This window comes from Acipenser ruthenus, chromosome 15 (genome assembly GCF_902713425.1).
Source record: "Acipenser ruthenus chromosome 15, fAciRut3.2 maternal haplotype, whole genome shotgun sequence".
Lineage (NCBI taxonomy): Eukaryota > Metazoa > Chordata > Actinopteri > Acipenseriformes > Acipenseridae > Acipenser > Acipenser ruthenus.
Genome location: NC_081203.1, coordinates 13,314,949 through 13,333,924, shown reverse-complemented (window position 1 = coordinate 13,333,924; position 18,976 = coordinate 13,314,949). Strand labels below are relative to the sequence as shown.

General features: G+C 38.7%; 1 protein-coding gene across 2 annotated transcripts in view; it reads right to left on the bottom strand.

The window, feature by feature from the left end:
- The window catches only part of LOC117422289 (astrotactin-2-like), a 643,010-nt gene extending 624,702 nt beyond the window's left edge, over positions 1–18,308 (bottom strand). Inside the window, exon 1 of one of the 2 annotated variants that reach the window (XR_009307362.1) lies at positions 17,692–18,308. Coding sequence is in view for 1 of the 2 variants with exons in the window: in XM_058987183.1 (XP_058843166.1) it covers positions 17,692–18,124 (433 nt within the window). In the remaining variant the exon portion in view is untranslated. The remainder of the gene's footprint in view (positions 1–17,691) is intronic. The other variant, XM_058987183.1, reaches the window with a different exon arrangement.
- Between the last annotated feature and the right edge of the window lie 668 nt (positions 18,309–18,976).

Here is an 18,976-nt window from a genome sequence, read left to right as displayed (position 1 = left end):
AGTGTGCAGGTATACTGTATTACCAGTGCAGCCTGTCAGGTACACTGTATTGTCAGTGCAGAGTGTGCAGGTATACTGTATTGTCAGTGCAGAGTGCTCCAGGTATACTGTATTACCAGTGCAGAGTGTGCAGGTATACTGTATTGCCAGTGCAGAGTGTGCAGGTATACTGTATTGCCAGTGCAGAGTGTGCAGGTATACTGTATTGCCAGTGCAGAGTGTGCAGGTATACTGTATTGCCAGTGCAGAGTGTGCAGGTATACTGTATTGCCAGTGCAGAGTGTGCAGGTATACTGTATTGCCAGTGCAGAGTGTGCAGGTATACTGTATTGCCAGTGCAGAGTGTGCAGGTATACTCTATTGCCAGTGCAGAGTGTGCAGGTATACTGTATTAGCAGTGCAGAGTGTACAGGTTTACTGTATTAGCAGTGCAGAGTGTGCAGGTATACTGTATTAGCAGTGCAGAGTGTGCAGGTATATTGTATTGCCAGTGCAGAGTGTCCAGGTATACTGTATTTTCAGTGCAGAGTGTGCAGGTATATTGTATTGTCAGTGCAGAGTGTGCAGGTATACTGTATTGTCAGTGCAGAGTGCTCCAGGTATACTATATTACCAGTGCAGAGTGTGCAGGTATACTGTATTGCCAGTGCAGAGTGTGCAGGTATACTGTATTGCCAGTGCAGAGTGTGCAGGTATACTGTATTGCCAGTGCAGAGTGTGCAGGTATACTGTATTAGCAGTGCAGCGTGTCATGTACACTGTATTGTCAGTGCAGAGTGTGCAGGTATACTGTATTGTCAGTGCAGAGTGCTCCAGGTATACTGAATTACCAGTGCAGAGTGTGCAGGTATACTGTATTACCAGTGCAGAGTGTGCAGGTATACTGTATTACCAGTGCAGAGTGCTCCAGGTATACTGTATTGCCAGTGCAGAGTGTGCAGGTATAATGTATTGCCAGTGCAGAGTGTCCAGGTATACTGTATTTTCAGTGCAGAGTGTGCAGGTATATTGTATTGTCAGTGCAGAGTGTGCAGGTATACTGTATTGTCAGTGCAGAGTGCTCCAGGTATACTGTATTACCAGTGAAGAGTGTACAGGTATACTGTATTGCCAGTGCAGAGTGTGCAGGTATACTGTATTGCCAGTGCAGAGTGTGCAGGTATACTGTATTAGCAGTGCAGCCTGTCAGGTACACTGTATTGTCAGTGCAGAGTGTGCAGGTATACTGTATTGTCAGTGCAGAGTGCTCCAGGTATACTGTATTACCAGTGCAGAGTGTGCAGGTATACTGTATTTCCAGTGCAGAGTGTGCAGGTATACTGTATTGCCAGTGCAGAGTGTGCAGGTATACTGTATTAGCAGTGCAGCGTGTCATGTACACTGTATTGTCAGTGTAGAGTGTGCAGGTATACTGTATTGTCAGTGCAGAGTGCTCCAGGTATACTGAATTACCAGTGCAGAGTGTGCAGGTATACTGTATTACCAGTGCAGAGTGCTCCAGGTATACTGTATTTTCAGTGCAGAGTGTGCAGGTATACTGTATTACCAGTGCAGAGTGGCATCCTTCCTCTCCTTCCACTCCATTGTAAATTAGAAGACAAGGCACACATGCCAGATGAACTGGGTCAGAAACCTGAGCATCTATAATAGGCTTTAAAAAGAACAAACTAAATGCTTGCAGCCCTTTAATAAAGCGCATTGGAAATCAAATCCGAAGCTTAATATAGAAGACCTTCTAGCAGTTTTTAAATTGTGTTTTTGATAAGTTCAAGGGTGTGTGTGTTTGCAAGTGTATCCGGCTCTTATAGTACTCCAATCTGAAGTGAAATATTTTTAAACACTAAAGATATCATTAAATCCTCATATGATGCCTGTCACACAAAAGTAAATATTATATAAGTGGTCCATTTAAGTGCACCACTTTTTAGCCTGGCCAGGTATTCAAAATGTGTTGTTTAAAGTCAGAATATATGATACTTCAATGTATGCTTACTGTTACCCTTTTAAGAGTGGGTTTTAGGAAACGTTGCCCCTTCAAATATGTTGGAGGACCTTGACCTTTATAAACCCTGCACTAATGCATTATGGGATGGCACCTTTTCCTGTTGGGAGTTTGGACTCTGGTTAGTTTGCTGCTGAAGGTTTGCTGTCAGGTATTTCATGTGTACAGGTTTGCTAAACTTAGATGTGTTAATGCAAAACTGCATAAAGTTAGATGTATGCTATGTTTATCTAGCTTTAGTTTGTCACAGTTTTAGTCAATGTTCTTCGTTTAGCAATCGTTGCTGGCACTTATTTTCTTTTTTCATTGCTATTTCCTGGAGGAAAACAAGACATTCCATTGGATTTTGGATTACAGCTGTATTTTTTGGACTTTGTGTCGTCTTTCTGGAGCGCTCATGGACAACCACACAAACCAGTGAGACCGAACTGATTTATTATTATTTTTGTACGGCGGATGTTTGTTTAATTTCCTTTTACTTTATTTTTGTTGGTGGATTACAAACTGAATTTTGATATTTTGGGTTTTTTCTAATTTTTGTTTGTTTATGATACTGGACTATTATTTTGGGACATTTCTACTGGACATTATTTTTACTTATTTATTGCCTCTGTAGGCTTACTGGTGGATTTACCACCGTCCTATTTCTGTTTCAACTTGGTTTTATGTGCATGGGTCAGCAGCTACCCGAGGTACTGTGGGTCATAAAATTGTTGGGTAATCTGTGTGTGTTGAACAGATGTTTTTGAAATTAAATGTTTTGCACCCAAACGAACCTAGCAATCCTATTTTTTGCTGTGTATCTGCCTTTCTGCCATCTACTTTTTATGTCATTTTTAAGGAGTTTCTGGTAGTAACCGATTCTTATTCTGGGAATGTTGTGTTGGCCTTTTGGGTCAAAGGTAGATTGTTACACTCTATTAAAAGGTCTGATTGAGTATTTAAGTTTCATGAGCAAACCACAACTTAAATAATCATTAAGTTTAGAATTTCTTTAAAATTTCTTGTATTTTGATAATAACATGTTTATTATTTAATAATTAAGTACAACAATTCACATCATATAAAGCTGAAGCTTTCTTATAATGCCTTATAATTCCTGTAATATTGTATAACACCCATTAAAACAGATGTGTGATGTATAATCCTTAAGATAAAGGGCTGCTTAAAGAACATTTTGTTAATACATTCACAAAAATTCTGATTGCATTACACTGGACTTCCCTTATTCTAACTAGAACAGGATTAGTCTGTAACTCTGTATGCAACATGCCATGGTCATATGAGGGAAATGCTTTATCTAGGACCCCAGTTCCATATCATGGGAGATTTGCTGTTTCAAACAAGGTGGCATTTTCACACGGTACTGTGTTTGGCATTAGAAGAAATCCTGTGTAATCTAGATACTGAATTGCCTGACATGTTTGCAAACTTCAAGGGTTGGACTTGTTTGCAAACTTCAAGGGTTGGACTTGCTTGCAAACTTCAAGAGTTGGACTTGCTTCACGTCACCCACCCCAAACAGGCTCATAACTATGGACCAGTTGGATCATTAAATAACATCCTTGACACTCATTACTCAATTTGAATGTTTTGGGGAATTCACATCCTAGTCTTGTATTTAATGTATTATGCCTGTATTTAATGTATTTACATGTTTTTTTTACTGTTTTTACTTAACGTACTATGCCCTGTACTTCACTGTATTTAATGTATTATGCATTGTTCCTCACTATCTTGTAAAGCATTTTGTGATGGTGGTCCACTATGAAAGGCGCAATATAAAATAAATATTGATTGATTGATTGGTGATGCAATTACTGCTGTTTGTTGGTAATTGGAAAAATGCAGGTAGGGCCCATGGGCTTACTTGTACAGTAAAAGAATGCTGTGTCCATAAACACTATACTGCTCAACACTAAAGCACAACTGATCATAGCACTGTCTAACACATGTGCGGTTAACATATCATCAATAACCATCTCGTTTAACTCCAACGGGTGTCTTTCCTTGCATCTCTGCTTCCCAGCATGCACCACGGTTGATCCTCGGCACATTGTGTTACAGGGAGGTCCCGCTTCCCTCAGGGTCCTCGCGACCCCCATTTCAAGGACCTTCCTTAACCCTTTGTAGTGTGCGCCTCAACAAGGTAATTGTTTTATTGATAATTAATTAAGGCTCCAGCCACAGCATAAAAGAACCTGCTCCAGGCTGATCGAGGCATTTTTGAGCGAGAGACAGGAGCTCTGTGTTGAGAATATAAGAGAAGATACTGCTATCGCTGTACCACAACAAGAAAAGCTGCCCTTCTCCTATGGCATTTCTAACAAAACAAGCAGATTAAAATCAAAAAGATCTATAATAGGATAAATGAAAGGTAAGACAAATAATCCCAGTGGTTTTAGTTAGTTTGCTCAAAACAAGTTAAATAAATCACACTGTCAGATTCATTGGTACTGATAAATGTGTAAACACAGGCAACTGAGGACACGCTTGTTTTGGAGAAATGCCCACTTTCTATTCTTTTTAAAAAGGGGCGGGACTGACAGCGATGTGAACCAATCACATGACTATTGCCCGGTGGTTTAAGGATGTGAGGGCAATAGTTTAATCTATTTGTGCTCCTATGGTGAGGTTTTAACCAAATCACAGGCCAGAATTTCCAATACCTTAGTGCTGTACAGAGATAGATATATATATATATATATATATATATATATATATATATATATATATATATAATTATAATTATGAAAGCATTTTGCCTTTAGTAATAATCTGTACCGAGTTTACAGCAAACCAATATCCCAGACAGTTCTCAAACACCCACTTTGATACAGGGATTACTGTTTCAGACCAACGAGGCGGATTACACAATCAAGCTTCAGTCAGGTCTTAACAAAAAGAGGCTTTTGATTGAAAGGCTTGTAGCTTCTTTTAAAAATGAAAAATGAGTCAGAAATATAGAAACAAATCCCAGCAGTCCTATTGATGTTTACTGCAGCAATAAGCCTGAATGGGTATCTCCATGAGGAATGATTTGAAAGGTATTACTATTTTGTGCTTATTTAAAAAAAAAAAAAAAAATATATATATATATATATATATATATATATATATATATATATATATATATATATATATATATATATATATATATATATATTTAGGTAATATTGGTACTAGATTTGATACTGTTTATTAGATGTCGTCAGGTATTACTGTTGAGATATGCATATTCCTTAAATGATGTACTGTAAATAAGTAGATGTTGATGAGGATTACATTTATGATTACATTTACATAATAATAATACTACTACATTCTTGATCATTTCACAACGATTCCTACTGTAATTGAAATGCATCCCTTGACATAAATACAGACGAGAGCAAGCTCTCTAGCTGAGTAACTTACCTCAACACACATCCTTTTATTAACAGTCTGCTTTGATAGTGCTTGTCTTTGTGCTGAAACAGCTTCTGTAAATGTACAAACTGTGCCTACAGCCAGCCAGCCTGACTAGGCATGCAGCTGCCTTATTTATAGCTGCGAGACTATGCAGTCGGACCTCAATTAACTAAATGGATTCATTGGTTGACCAATTCACATTTCCCAGCATTCATTTCTAAATCAAAAGAGCCACATTGTGGCGCTCAATGATCCATCTATGAATCCAATGGAGAGTCCAGATTTACATTATAATGTGACAGGGGACACCTCACCCTGTCACAGAGGGACAATCCATTTCCACAACACAGTGTGCAAAACTGTTTCCTTCTTGCTAGGGTTTCTATCCCTGTCGTAACCAGAGTAGGCACAGTGCCAAATGAACACCTAATTAGAAGTCATAAAGGCTACCCGTCAGAACAATACAAAGGTCAATAGGCCCTTGGGAACTTCAAGTGTTTCATCACCAGAGGGAAAGAACATTTGGAAATAGAAGATGAAAGACACCAAAAATAGAATAGAAGGGCAATTATTCACCCTGTTTATTCTGGATAGCATCCTTTGAACACTTCATACAGCGGGTTGCGGGTTCGGGTCGGGCCCTGTAGTAGTGGGTCCAGGTCGGAAGTAGATCGTAAAAATCGAACCCACACAGGACTCTATCTTAGACTGCAAATTAAAGGGCAATTTCAAAACAACTGACCACGGGACGTGGGAAATCAAGGCTAATGGAATCTATAATGGAGCAAGTCAAATTTTCAGTCTGGAATAAATTACATTTAACGGAACAGAACTAGAAAGAAATCACTAAGAAGCACAATTGTACAGCTTGATTTAAGTTATAATGCAACCAAGATTGTTCTTGATATTTTATACTGTTATCATTTTCTTATTTCTGTTAAAAAATGTTGCACTTGCAAAATAGGGCTATAAGTTTGGTGTTCAAATGTTCCTCCTAGTGGCTGATTGAATTACACAATCTACACATATCCACTGTGTTGCTTCTTAGAGCTAAGCCTACATTGCCAGCACTGTGCCTGGGATAACCACGAGTCTTATTTAAGGAAGGCTTCCTGTTTTACATGATGTTATATGATCACATATGAATAACAATATATGCATATTTTATGTGCCACTAAATCCAACTGTTAGCTGTTGTCCTGGATTTAGCCTGCTTTTCTTATTTATAATTGAACCTGAACTGCATAAAAAAAAATGACAGCCACGTACAGTTGTGGGGCATTCTGTTTGTTATATTACGTGGTATGGGAATAGCTGGACACATTTTGACATTGAGAGAATCGATGTAGTTGCTTTAACATAAATTTGCTCCATATTTTGTTACTGTTGACATTTCTTGTTGTTTCCAAATCTCTTGTTTTAATGAGATACTGTCTAAGGAAACACGTTGTGATTACAGTCCAAAGGCTTTCTGCTCGACTGACTCACACAGCATCCCTGAAGAAAGCTCTTGTAAAAGGATGGTTTGAAGTAGACACGCGAATGAAATGAATGTACAGCACCCACAGCACAAGGGAGACATGTACACAACGCTCAAAGAGTTTACTTCGTTTTTGAGTGAAAAGCACAAAACTTGGCTCTGATAAGCTGCCATATAAAGCACACCCACAAATTGATACAGTACAGCTACTGACAAGAAATATGCAGTCTTTTATTGGCTTCTGATGCAGAGTTTTGAAATCAATTTGAAAGTCAATTACAAAAACAGTGTATCCACAAGTAAGTTCTGTCACAGAATAGATACAAGTGAGATCAGACTACACACCAATGAAATCAGATGGCAGACAGGGACGTAGTCACAGACAATGCAGATGTAACTTTGTAACCAAACGCTAGAGCCACAGAATGAGGCATTAAGTCTGAGTGTGCACGATACATGTAATGCTTCAAATGGATAATTTTGTGCGATGTGTACACGATAATGTGATCATTAAATCAATAGTTTATCTTAAGGCAGCACTTAAATGTGATACCAATTTATAGTGCGATGTGTGACACGATAATGTGATCATTAATCAATAGTTCATCTTAAGGCAGCACTTCAATGTGATACCAATTTATAGTGCGATGTGTGACACGATAATGTGATCATTAATCAATAGTTTATCTTAAGGCAGCACTTCAATGTGATACCAATTTATAGTGCGATGTGTGACACGATAATGTGATCATTAAACAATAGTTTATCTTAAGGCAGCACTTCAATGTGATACCAATTTACAGTGTGATGTGTACACGATAATGTGATCATTAATCAATAGTTTATCTTAAGGCAGCACTTCAATGTGATATTAATTTATATTCATAACAGTAAATTGTATTTATTTGGGATTTAAAAGCCACTTAGTGGACTAGAAGTACCGGAGGTGATGGATCAAGATACAGGACCTTTCTTTTCACGATTGTTGTATTCACAGAGATGAATCGCGTTGCTTCTGTCAAATTATTTTCCCGGTTTTCACGCCATAACATTGTTTAAAGAGTATGCAGCTTAATATTCATGAACCTGTTCTAGATTGGTGTTGGTTTCTTGTTATCATGTTACTTAATGAGAAACAAATAAGAGCTTGAGAGTGCTACAGTAATGAGACCCTGGATTGTACTGCTTCATTCAATCTGTGAGATGAAAAACCATATATAAAAATATACAATTCTAGCAGAGATGGGGTTAACGTACTGGAACATTGTTTCAAGCATTTAAAATTGAAAATCAGTCAATATCTCTCAAATTCTTGCACATAGGTGGTTCTTAGTGTGAATGATTCAGTTATTTACATCTAGTTCTATGGTGTTGAGGTGTTGCAATGGATTTGGAATGGCACAGTTAAAAATAGATACCCATGAGAGATTTTTTGTAATTAAGTTTTTATTGAAAATTTATATACAAAGTGAACAGAAAGACCCTGCAAAAATTTCCCTCCCGCCCCTCCCACCCCCTCGTTACATGGGTTGACGACAAATAAATGAGCAATGCATACTGATTACAACAATAGTAACTTCTTAATTGCAGTTGCCGAGTCTCTCCACATCAGCAAAGTGGAAGCTTTAGCTCCGTTGATTCTGGCTGAGGACATCTCCAAAAAAATAATGTCTAAAAACACCTGTAGCCAGTGCCGCAAGGAGAGTTGATGAGGAGGGAGCCAGCGCTGCACAATCATTTTTTTTGCAGCAGTCATACTTGCCAGCCACGGTCTATGTTCATTCTCAGAGAGAGGAAATTTAGAAACATCACCTAGGAGAAGAAAGGCAGGGTCCAGTGGGAAGCACCTCCCCATAATGGCAGAAATGGAATCTACTACCTGCCCCCAAAAAAGCTGAACATCTGGGCAATCCCACAGTATATGCATCAGAGTGCCTGGTACTCCTAGGTTGCACAAAGTACAACAAGGATGAGGGGCTAGCCCCATAAAATGCCTTTTACGAGGGGTCAAATAAGTTCTGTGGCATAATTTAAAGTGAATAAATTGGTGATTTGGATTCTTAGACGCTCCAAAGACACTACCCCACACCGCATCCCAGTCTACAGTCCCTCCCCATTGCGCTATATCCTTCTCCCATAGTTTTGAACAAGAGAGGGGGGCAGGGGAGTGTGAGGTGAGATGCTTATATATATGGGAGACTAAGCCCTTAGGTGCTGCCCCCAGGACCCAATCCACTACTGGGTGACGGATTAAGTTGGAGCCCCAGGGAACCCCATATGTTTTTAAAGCAGATCTCAGTCTAAAATAAAAAACAAAGAGGTGCTAGGGATACTATAGCGAGAAACTAGGTCCTGGAACTCTAGGATAGACTCCTGACCGGCTACATCGTTCAACACGTTTATACCCCTCCGGGCCCAGGAGTCCAAGGAAAGGGGTTTACCACCAGATAAAATATTAACATTGTTCCAAATGGGCGAGTGTCTGTGCCACTTAATATTAAGACCCAAAGTTCTTTCCACTGCCCGGAAAGTTTGCACAGTGTAAGCGATTATGGGGCCATAGTGCAGGGAACACCTTTTGTAAGTAAGGCCAGAGAACAGTATATCTTGTATTCTAATTGGGGATAATATTTCCTGTTCTATTTCCTTCCAAGATGCCTGCATGGTTGGGTTCATCCAGTGGTTTAGTGTACGTAGTAAGAAAGACCAGTGATAAAATTTAAAATTTGGACAGGCCCAACCGCCTTGTGCTTTACTGCGTTGTAATAAAGACCATTTGATCCGAGAGTGTTTACCATTCCAGACGAATTTTCTCAACAAGGAATCAAGTTTTGACCAGTAGCCCACTGGTGGAGGCAATGGGAGCATTGAACTAATAAAATTAATACGGGGGAGAATATTCATTTTAATCGAGGCAATACGGGCAGGAACTGAAGCTGGTAGAAGCATCCATCTGTTCAAATCCCCCTCAATTTTTTTTAGCACTTTTGTGTAATTATTTTTAGCAATTGTTGATATGGAGGGATGTATCTCAATGCCCAAATAAGTTACTTGATGTGAGACTGGAATGATGGGGGGGATATTAACTCTGCCTGCCTCCGCGTTAAGTAGCATTAACACTGATTTTGACCAGTTAATTTTGTAACCAGCTATTGAGCCGAAATTTTCAAAAATCTGAAGTATATTTGGAAGAGAGCGCTCTAAATCAGACACATATAAAAGTGTGTCATCGGCGTATAGTGAAATTGAGTGGCAGGACGATCCAATTTTCACCGGTGAAACTAAGGAGCTTTGGCGGATAAATTGGGCTAAGGGCTCTAGTGACAAGTCAAAAAGCAGAGGGGAGAGAGGGCACCCTTGTCTGGATCCACGAAAGATACTAAATAAGTCTGAAAGGCTTCCACCCGTGGAAACTCTTGCGGAAGGGTTAGAGTACAGAACTTGTATCATTCTAATAAGATTTGGACCGAAAGCAAATTTCTTCAAAACGCACCATAAATACTGCCATTCCAAACGGTCAAAAGCTTTTTCAGCATCGAGAAATAAAAGCCCACTCGGTGAATTCGGTTTTTCAGCTTCAGCAATAACATGTAATAAGCGACGGATATTGTCGGATGCTAATCGACCCTTAATAAAGCCGGTTTGGTCAGGATTAATCAAACCATTGATAACTTTCTCCAAACGGCGAGCAATAACCCGAACGTACATTTTCATGTCAGCATTAATTAAGGAAATAGGCCTGTAACTTGCGCATTCCTGGGGATTCTTGCCGGGTTTAGGGAGCAATGTGATTAGGGCAGTATTACAGTCTCTGTGAAAATGACCCTTTGCGATTGCAGAATTTATGGTGGATAACCAGATTGGGCCCAGAGTATCCCACAAAGCTAGATACAGCTCAGCCGGCAAACCGTCAATCCCAGGGGAGCTGCCTTTTTTAGTGGTTTTTACAGCTTGATGTAATTCATCTATGGAGATTGGACAGTCTAGCTGCTCAGCCTCCTCTGAAGAGATGTTAGGCATATTCAAATCCTCTAGGAAGGCTTGGCAGTGGTCAGGGGAGAGCTGTTTGTCAGAGGAGTATAACTTTGCAAAAAAAGATTTAAATGTTTTGTTAATATCTTTTGGGTTTGAAGTAGGGCCCTTCACCGGGCAGTTAATCGATTGAATGTTGCATCTGCCTTCTTGACGCTTAAGAGTTAGGGCAAGGAGGCGGCTCGGTCGACTTCCCTCAGAGTAATACTTATGTTTGGTGATATGCATAAGAAACTCGACTCGCTGCCGTAATAGATTATTAAGTTCTGCCTTTTCTGCCTTTAATTTAAGTTCAGTATCCCTGGTGTAATTAGATTTCAGGGCCTTTTCCAGTTTACTACAACTTAGCTCTAATTGGGAAATTAACTGTAATTTAGATTTTTTAAGATGAGAGGAAAACCAAATCGCATTGTTGCGTACAAAACCTTTGATAGCTGCCCAGACCAGTGCTGGGTCAGAAACCGAATCTTTGTTAAAGTTAATAAATTCATTCAGTTTGGGTTTAAGTTGTGAGAGAAATTCGTCATTTTGGAGAAGTGTAATATTAAATCTCCACCTGGCCGGTTTACTTTGGATCGATGCTAAATTGAAAGTGGTTAAAATTGCATTATGATCTGAAAGACTACGGGGGAGAAACTCTATGTTCCCAGTTAAAGGGTTTAGTTCAGGGGAGGAAAGAATATAATCGATCCTTGTAAACGTTTTATGATAAGGAGAGAAGTATGTATAATCCCTTGCCGTTGGATTTTGTGTGCGCCATAGGTCGATTAAATTTAAATCTTTAGAAAAATGCCTGAGTGCCTTAGAGGCCGATGCTTGTGCATTAGAGATAGAGATATTGGATTTGTCTAATTTGGAATCGAAAAAGGTGTTCATATCAGACCCCACAATCAGTGAATACTCTGTCAGTGGTAATAGTTCTTTGGTAAGTCATGGGAAGAATAAAGGGTCAAAAATGGTGGGTGCATAAATGCTGACAAACGCCACTTTCTTACCCTGAATGGAGGCACAGCAAACCCATGAGAGATTTTGATATGAGTTTTCATTCGATGCATACAGCATGGATCAATTCAATCACAATATCAGACTGAAGGACATGATTTTGGGCCACATTTTAGACCCATATACAAAAATATTACAGTTAAAAAATGCTGGAAACCCAAACTCAGCCCACAAGCATGCGGTCTATAACACCCTCACATTGCAACATATAAAACCAAAAAAGGAGGCCGTCTGCCACAATGACAATGTACTGCAACTATGCATCAAATACAAATACACTAGCACAGCAATTTCCTAGTAATACTGCCCATAAAAAAGGTTGGGCTCCCCCACCCCCCAACACCCCCCAACACCCCCCAGACTGCAAGTAGTCACTTCTGGAAAGCACCACAACAGGTCCTGATAACATATAGTTTTATATTTAATATCAGATAAAGCTTCTGAATGCAGTAATTAAGTTCCTTCAATGGTTAAAAAAAAAAATCCAGATGACAAAATGCCAATGAACCATGCAGACATGTTTAGAGAATATACCTTGGGGCGTTATGAACTGTTACACTTAAATGTAAATTAAACTTGTATAAGCAGCCAATAATAATAAGCAGCTAAAAATATCAATTCAGGAGCCCACAAAAAAAATAAGATTGGCTTGTTAATGCCACAACACATACACCTACAGAAAAAAAAAGATTTTTGTAAGAGAGTTTATAGAGTTTATAGTCTCTTCTGTTTTTGAACAAAACAATATTGTTAACACATAGCTCATTCTCTTTGAGTAAATGGGCTGTCAATCGCATGTGCAAAAAGACAACCCTAACTATCAATAGGTTCAGTGTCTTATATCAAAATAAGTCATACAAAAATGATATAGGAATCGCGGAAGTCAGAGAAAGAAAAACGGAATTTGGCAACCGAGGACATTACCACAAAATCAGTTTAAACAAACACAATTATATATATATATATATATATATATATATATATATATATATATATATATGTATATGTATGTGTGTGTATATGTATATATCTATATATATATATGTATATGTGTGTGTGTATGTATATATATATATGAAAAATTACATAGCACAGTGTTTGTATGACAAGAGGCTTCAAGAAACACACGTCATGGGCACGCATGAAAAAACTATTTTTGCACCTCTCAGCCACCATACACGACCGTGATTTTAACTGTAAAAAAGCGCTGCCTCTCATGCCACTTCACTTGTTAGCTACCGTCATCACTTGGGCAGTGCTTAATTTGTAAAGAAAGAGGTGCCGGGGCGCAAACAATGACAATAATTGTAGGTACTGGTGTTAGATGTTTACATTCACGTATTCTACATCATATACAAAGTAGAAGTGCATGCAGAGAAATTAATTAAAGGCAACCGCAGGACAAATTAAAAGAAAAGGCCTGTATACATGTTTTGTTATGGTTTTGCATTTAAATGGTTTAAAAAGAAACTAATTAAAGGCATTCATAGGACTCCAGAAGGATGGTATTGATTTAAAAAAATAAAATAAAATACGCACCCCAACATGAACATTGGTTTGACTCACAGTCTGCACTATCAATATCAGCGATGTGTATGCAACAGAAGCTGCTAGATTACAAAAACGATTAATTAAACTAGGTAGTTGTTATCTTAGTATGTTTTTATTCTCTATTATTTGATAAAATCCATTGAAAAAGGCAAGAGAGAACCGTTATTATTTTTGTTGTTTTGGTTTAATATAATATAGCAGGCTAATGTTCCTATTGAAGTAGGCTACAATGTTTTTTTCATTAAAAAGTTGTTGTTGTTCTTTGTTGAAATTAATGTTCAGCTTTCATATTTTGTTGTGTACTATTCATTTAATCAAACCAAGTAGTGTAAGAAGTTGCTTGTATCGTTCATGACGTTTTTCAAATCAAGTAAGCTTATTTATGTATAAAAAATGACAACAGAGTTGCAGCCAGTGTCATCTTACTTAAAGGCACTCAACCTGAAATTGTAATGTAATTTAAAGTAGGCTACAAACATGGCAGTGGACTGTCTCTCTTTAGCGCGCACGCAAGAACTTGCAGACTTGATACAACTGTGTTGAGAATTTAAAAAGAAAGCATTTTATGAGATTTTTAACTAGAGGTACCGGTGCTATGTATGACTCTGCATGCCCAGAGGTTCCAGGGCTGTCATTAATTATTAATGAAAACATTACATTTATTGTTTAATGTTATAGTTCAGCTTGTGTTAAAGAAAATCTACTAAAAAGAGACATTTAGATTTTATGTTTAATTTACAATGTTCCTAGTTTGTTTCTCTCAGATTGTGCCAATTTGTACCTTTTTTTTCTGAAAGCACTTTGATTAAAACTGTTTAAGAGTTTTTTGTCCTATTTTTTCATGCATTTCTAGCTTCATCATTGCTGTCACTTGTGGTTATAAAAAAACGAACTAACTAACAAATTACAGATTTTTAAAACCGAAAAATAAAAAATAAAAAAATCGGGAAAAAATAAACCTGAAAATTCAAAATAGTAAAACGGATTTCAGACACAAAGACACATGCTTGGAACTGTCTGCTCACAGACAGGTTCTCAGCAGCCTGCATCCTCAGGCACGAATGGCATGTTCAGGAACCGTGTACAACTGTGTGAAACGCATCCTAGCAGTGGCATGCTCCAAACATGGTATAGATATGAATTCTGGCACTTCACCAGGTACCCTTTAGTCACACCACACATATGTTGCCAACATTTTCTATAAACAACTCCAATAAGAAGATATATAAAAAATACAACTACAACTTTGAAGAGACATAGGTAGACCACAACCAGAGACAACTTAAAAAAGAAAGCTTTGCACTGTCAGCCAAATGTTGACTGTCTTTAAACTTTCAATTGGCACAGTACTGGAGAGAAAAGGCTGCACAGTCAGGAACAGTGATTGAAATTGCTAGGGATTCAATCTGATTATGTAGTTACATCTCACTTCAGGGTTACCTGTACGGTGTACACCTGAGATTCCAAGCAGCCAGTCTCTTCCAAGCGTGAAGGGCTTTAAGAACACAATCTATGCGACCAAGGCTAGCGTTGAGCAGGGAGACAGTTAGGATGAGTAAAAACGCTTGATCTTAATCCTGTCTGCACTGCCTCATCTTGATAAGGTTGTGGATAAAACTCAGATGTATTCCAGGGACTGTTTAAAAGAATACAATTCTACCAGTTATACGCTCTCATGGACCAAACACTGAGACAACCAAGAATACTTAAGGAAGTATGTACAGTCACACCCAAGATGAAACCTTGCCATACTGTTAAACAAGATTGTCTTCCAGAACATGTGCTACTGACTGGTATACAATACAATATGGGATTCAGGCTGGTCTTCCAGAACGTGTGCTACTGACTGGTATACAATACAATATGAGATTCAGGTTGGTCTTCCAGAACATGTGCTACTGACTGGTATACAATACAATATGGGATTCAGGCTGGTCTTCCAGAACGCGTGCTACTGACTGATATACAATACAATATGGGATTCAGGCTGGTCTTCCAGAACATGTGCTACTGACTGGTATACAATACAATATGGGATTCAGGTTGGTCTTCCAGAACATGTGCTACTGACTGGTATACAATCCAATATGGGATTCAGGTTGGTCTTCCAGAACGTGTGCTACTGACTGGTATTCAATACAATATGGGATTCAGGCTTCAACACCAAGCTTCCAAGTGCCCGGTGCCAGTATACACTGCCCTCCGCAAAGCACTAAACCAGATGAAGAAATGGAGAAACCTGAAGATTAGATATTTTGGTACCACTGTCTTCAAATGCAGAAGCGGGTTTCTGCAATGGTTATGTTGTACCAGCCACTGCAGTCAATTTGATTTGGTAAATGGGAAATAGTAAGTGTCTATTTTGGGGTAAAATCTCTGGCACTGATGTTTAGACAGGTCACTGTTGAACTGTAAGCTTGGCTGGAATGTATTATGTTGTTCCCATCTGAACTGGCAGTGTGGCTCTACCCTGCTGTTCCAGATGTGCACTGCAGGTGACAGGTCGATACCTGCTCTGACTGTAGTCTTCCATTACCCGGAGTCGTAAACTTAATTACTGCTTTGGTTGTTTAAAAGGTTTGACACGATTAAACAGAGACTAACCTCAGGGTACACTTGTAGGCAGGCAGCGATCACTGAAGCATACAACAAGTCAGCAGATTTACCTTGTTTTGTGTTTTAGGATTTCCACTATGGATTTGAACAAAACATTACAGAAGAACATTCTGTGAGAATAACATACCACAGACCTCTTGCAAATATGCTGTTCTACTTTTGAAAAGCCAGAAGTAAAGGGAGGTATAAACCGAAGAATGAAATGCAGTGCAGGTGTCCAGCTTTTATGCTGTTGAACACACTGTACAATTCAATGCAAATTACAATACAAATGTATTTTTATATAGCACCCCTCTCACACAGTGCACTCCAGCTACAACCAATTATATAAAAGCACATTCTAAAAACGATGTTTTCAATTTAGACTTCACATCATCCAATGTTTCAACCTGCTTCTCGTCAATCAGAATAGTTCCACAAACCAGGAGCACAACAGAAAAAATAGCTCTGATTTACACGTCTTACATGTCTTGAACAGCTTTCATATTGTGACCCATTTTATAAGCAGCCTGCACAGTGTTAACTCACATGTAACAGCGCTTGGCGTCAGTGGCTGTCCTGTATAGGGTTGCACTCAATGAACGTATTATTTTAAAATGGGATTTTACACACACACACACACACACACACACACAAATAAATAAATAAATAAATAAAAACACATAATGACAGCTGTTTTTAATAGGTTTGTTTAAGTGCTATCGCTCTCTTGGTGTCTTGTGGGTGGCTCGGGTTAATTGCGAAAGTGCCACATGGAGATTATTTACAGCATACGCGTCTATCAGCTGTCGCTCAATTGAATGTGGACTTTCAATACAGTACAATCTACACCAGTCAACAAAACAACAAGCCATTTTAAAATAGAAGACGGACTATTTAAATGAATTTCTTTTAAAAATAAATAAACAGATTCTGACAGTTTTCTTTGCAACAATATGTTTAGTTTGGGGTCATTTAATGCCAAAACGCAACGGATTAAGACAGGTTTTATATCTGGATTGTAACATACAGGTTGTCCTAAATATTATTAAATTAATGTACTACTCTATATGTAATGATATATATATATATATATATATATATATATATATATATATATATATATATATATATATATATATTCTGAACGAGTATGCTTAAAAAAAAACACACACAAACAACCCCGTATACTGTTGACTGTAAGTGTGCAGCTCAGTCGTCAACACGAAAAAGTCGAAACCAAGCAGCAGATTCTTCAAACTAGGTGAGTAACTTGCTCTACCTAGAATACATTTTCCATAGGGGTCACAATAAAAACTAGAAGACACTATAAAAAAAAAATTATAAATGCATGCAACAACAACAGTATATGTATAATCAAATCTAATAAAGAAAATAATTTGCACAAACCATCCCTCTAATATATATTAGTGTGTGTGTGTGTGTGTGTGTGTGTGTGTGTGTGTGTGTGTGTGTGTGTGTGTGTGTGTTTGTTTTCCGCACATTACCCATCATTTTTTCTTACTGGTATAGGATTAGAAATTAGCTTTTGCAAAGGTAGTTTAACTTGTAAATACTGTAAGTAGAGACAGTAACGTCATACAATTCCTGTAATTACCCAGTGTGAAGTAAGGGAGAGCTGTGTTGTCCAGGTCATCCAATACCGAGATCCGCCCAGGCAGGTCGGTCCTGACGAAAAGCAGAAGCCGGGACTCCCCTCCTCCTCCAGCTAAGCTCCCTGCACCTCCCCCGGTAAAACTGAACTCATTCTCCCGAAGAACAGGCAGGGTGGACACCGTTACTGTCTTCACTTCGCACGGGCTCTCCATGTCATTCTCTCTATACCTCTCCTCACGGAGCAGCCCTGGTCCCCCGCCTACTCCTGCCGCACAGGTCCCAGTCAAAAGGACCCCGAGGAGGGTTAAGGTGTTTGGGCTCAGAAGTACTCTCCCAGCCATGCCGCTTTCTCTGCGCTCCGGTCCTCCCCGGCCTTTGGTGAGAAGATGCACGAACAGACTGCGAGCTTCTAGTACAGTTTGCATTGGAGACATTTCTGTCCAGGAGGCGGCACTGCAGGTGAATTCAGGGAAACAGAATAGTGATTTGTTATACGGTACCCATATTCAGATGCAGGACGTCAACAGCAGGTGCAGAAAATGCACGTTGTGCGTGAGGTACAGCTAAATACTGCACGTCGACAGAAAACTACTACTGTACTGACGGACACATATGGTTTGTGCTCGAATAGAGAGCGCTCGTTTGCAATTGATAATACATACCTCTCTACAGATCAGAGCAGTTTATCTATACTACAATACTGAACATGAAAAAAAAAAAAACAATGAAACCGTTTGCGTTGTCTGACATTTATAAATTAGACAAGACGGTCTTTACTGTGTAAACAAGCAGGTTTTGGGAGAGGATCATTTCTGTGCAACATTATAGGATCATTTGGGAATGAGACGCTAGTCCACCCGTTAAAGAAATACATATTAACTTAACATCTTGTGATCAATTGCAGGCAGGGATAATGTAAAGTCATAAATCTTTCGATATAACCGTGTATTGGAGCCACAGTAAAGTTATTCAGGAAAGGCTAAACATATCACGTATCAGCGAATAAGCTTTGTACTGTACGCTGGCTAAAAGAGTTGTATGCAGCTGCATTTGAAAAGGCGTGAGTTAATAATGGGATGAATAACCCCCTTATACGAGGTTCTAAAGTAACACAGCATGGCAGAGGAATAGGGGACGGTCTAGTTACTCTAGTACATTTTGCAATACATAAATAACTGCAATTAAAGATGGATTTGTCGTATAAAATATTCCATATTAATATGTAGCTCCAAAACTCATACAATGTGACAGCTCCTGGTAATGCATTGTACTGTGCAATTATAGTA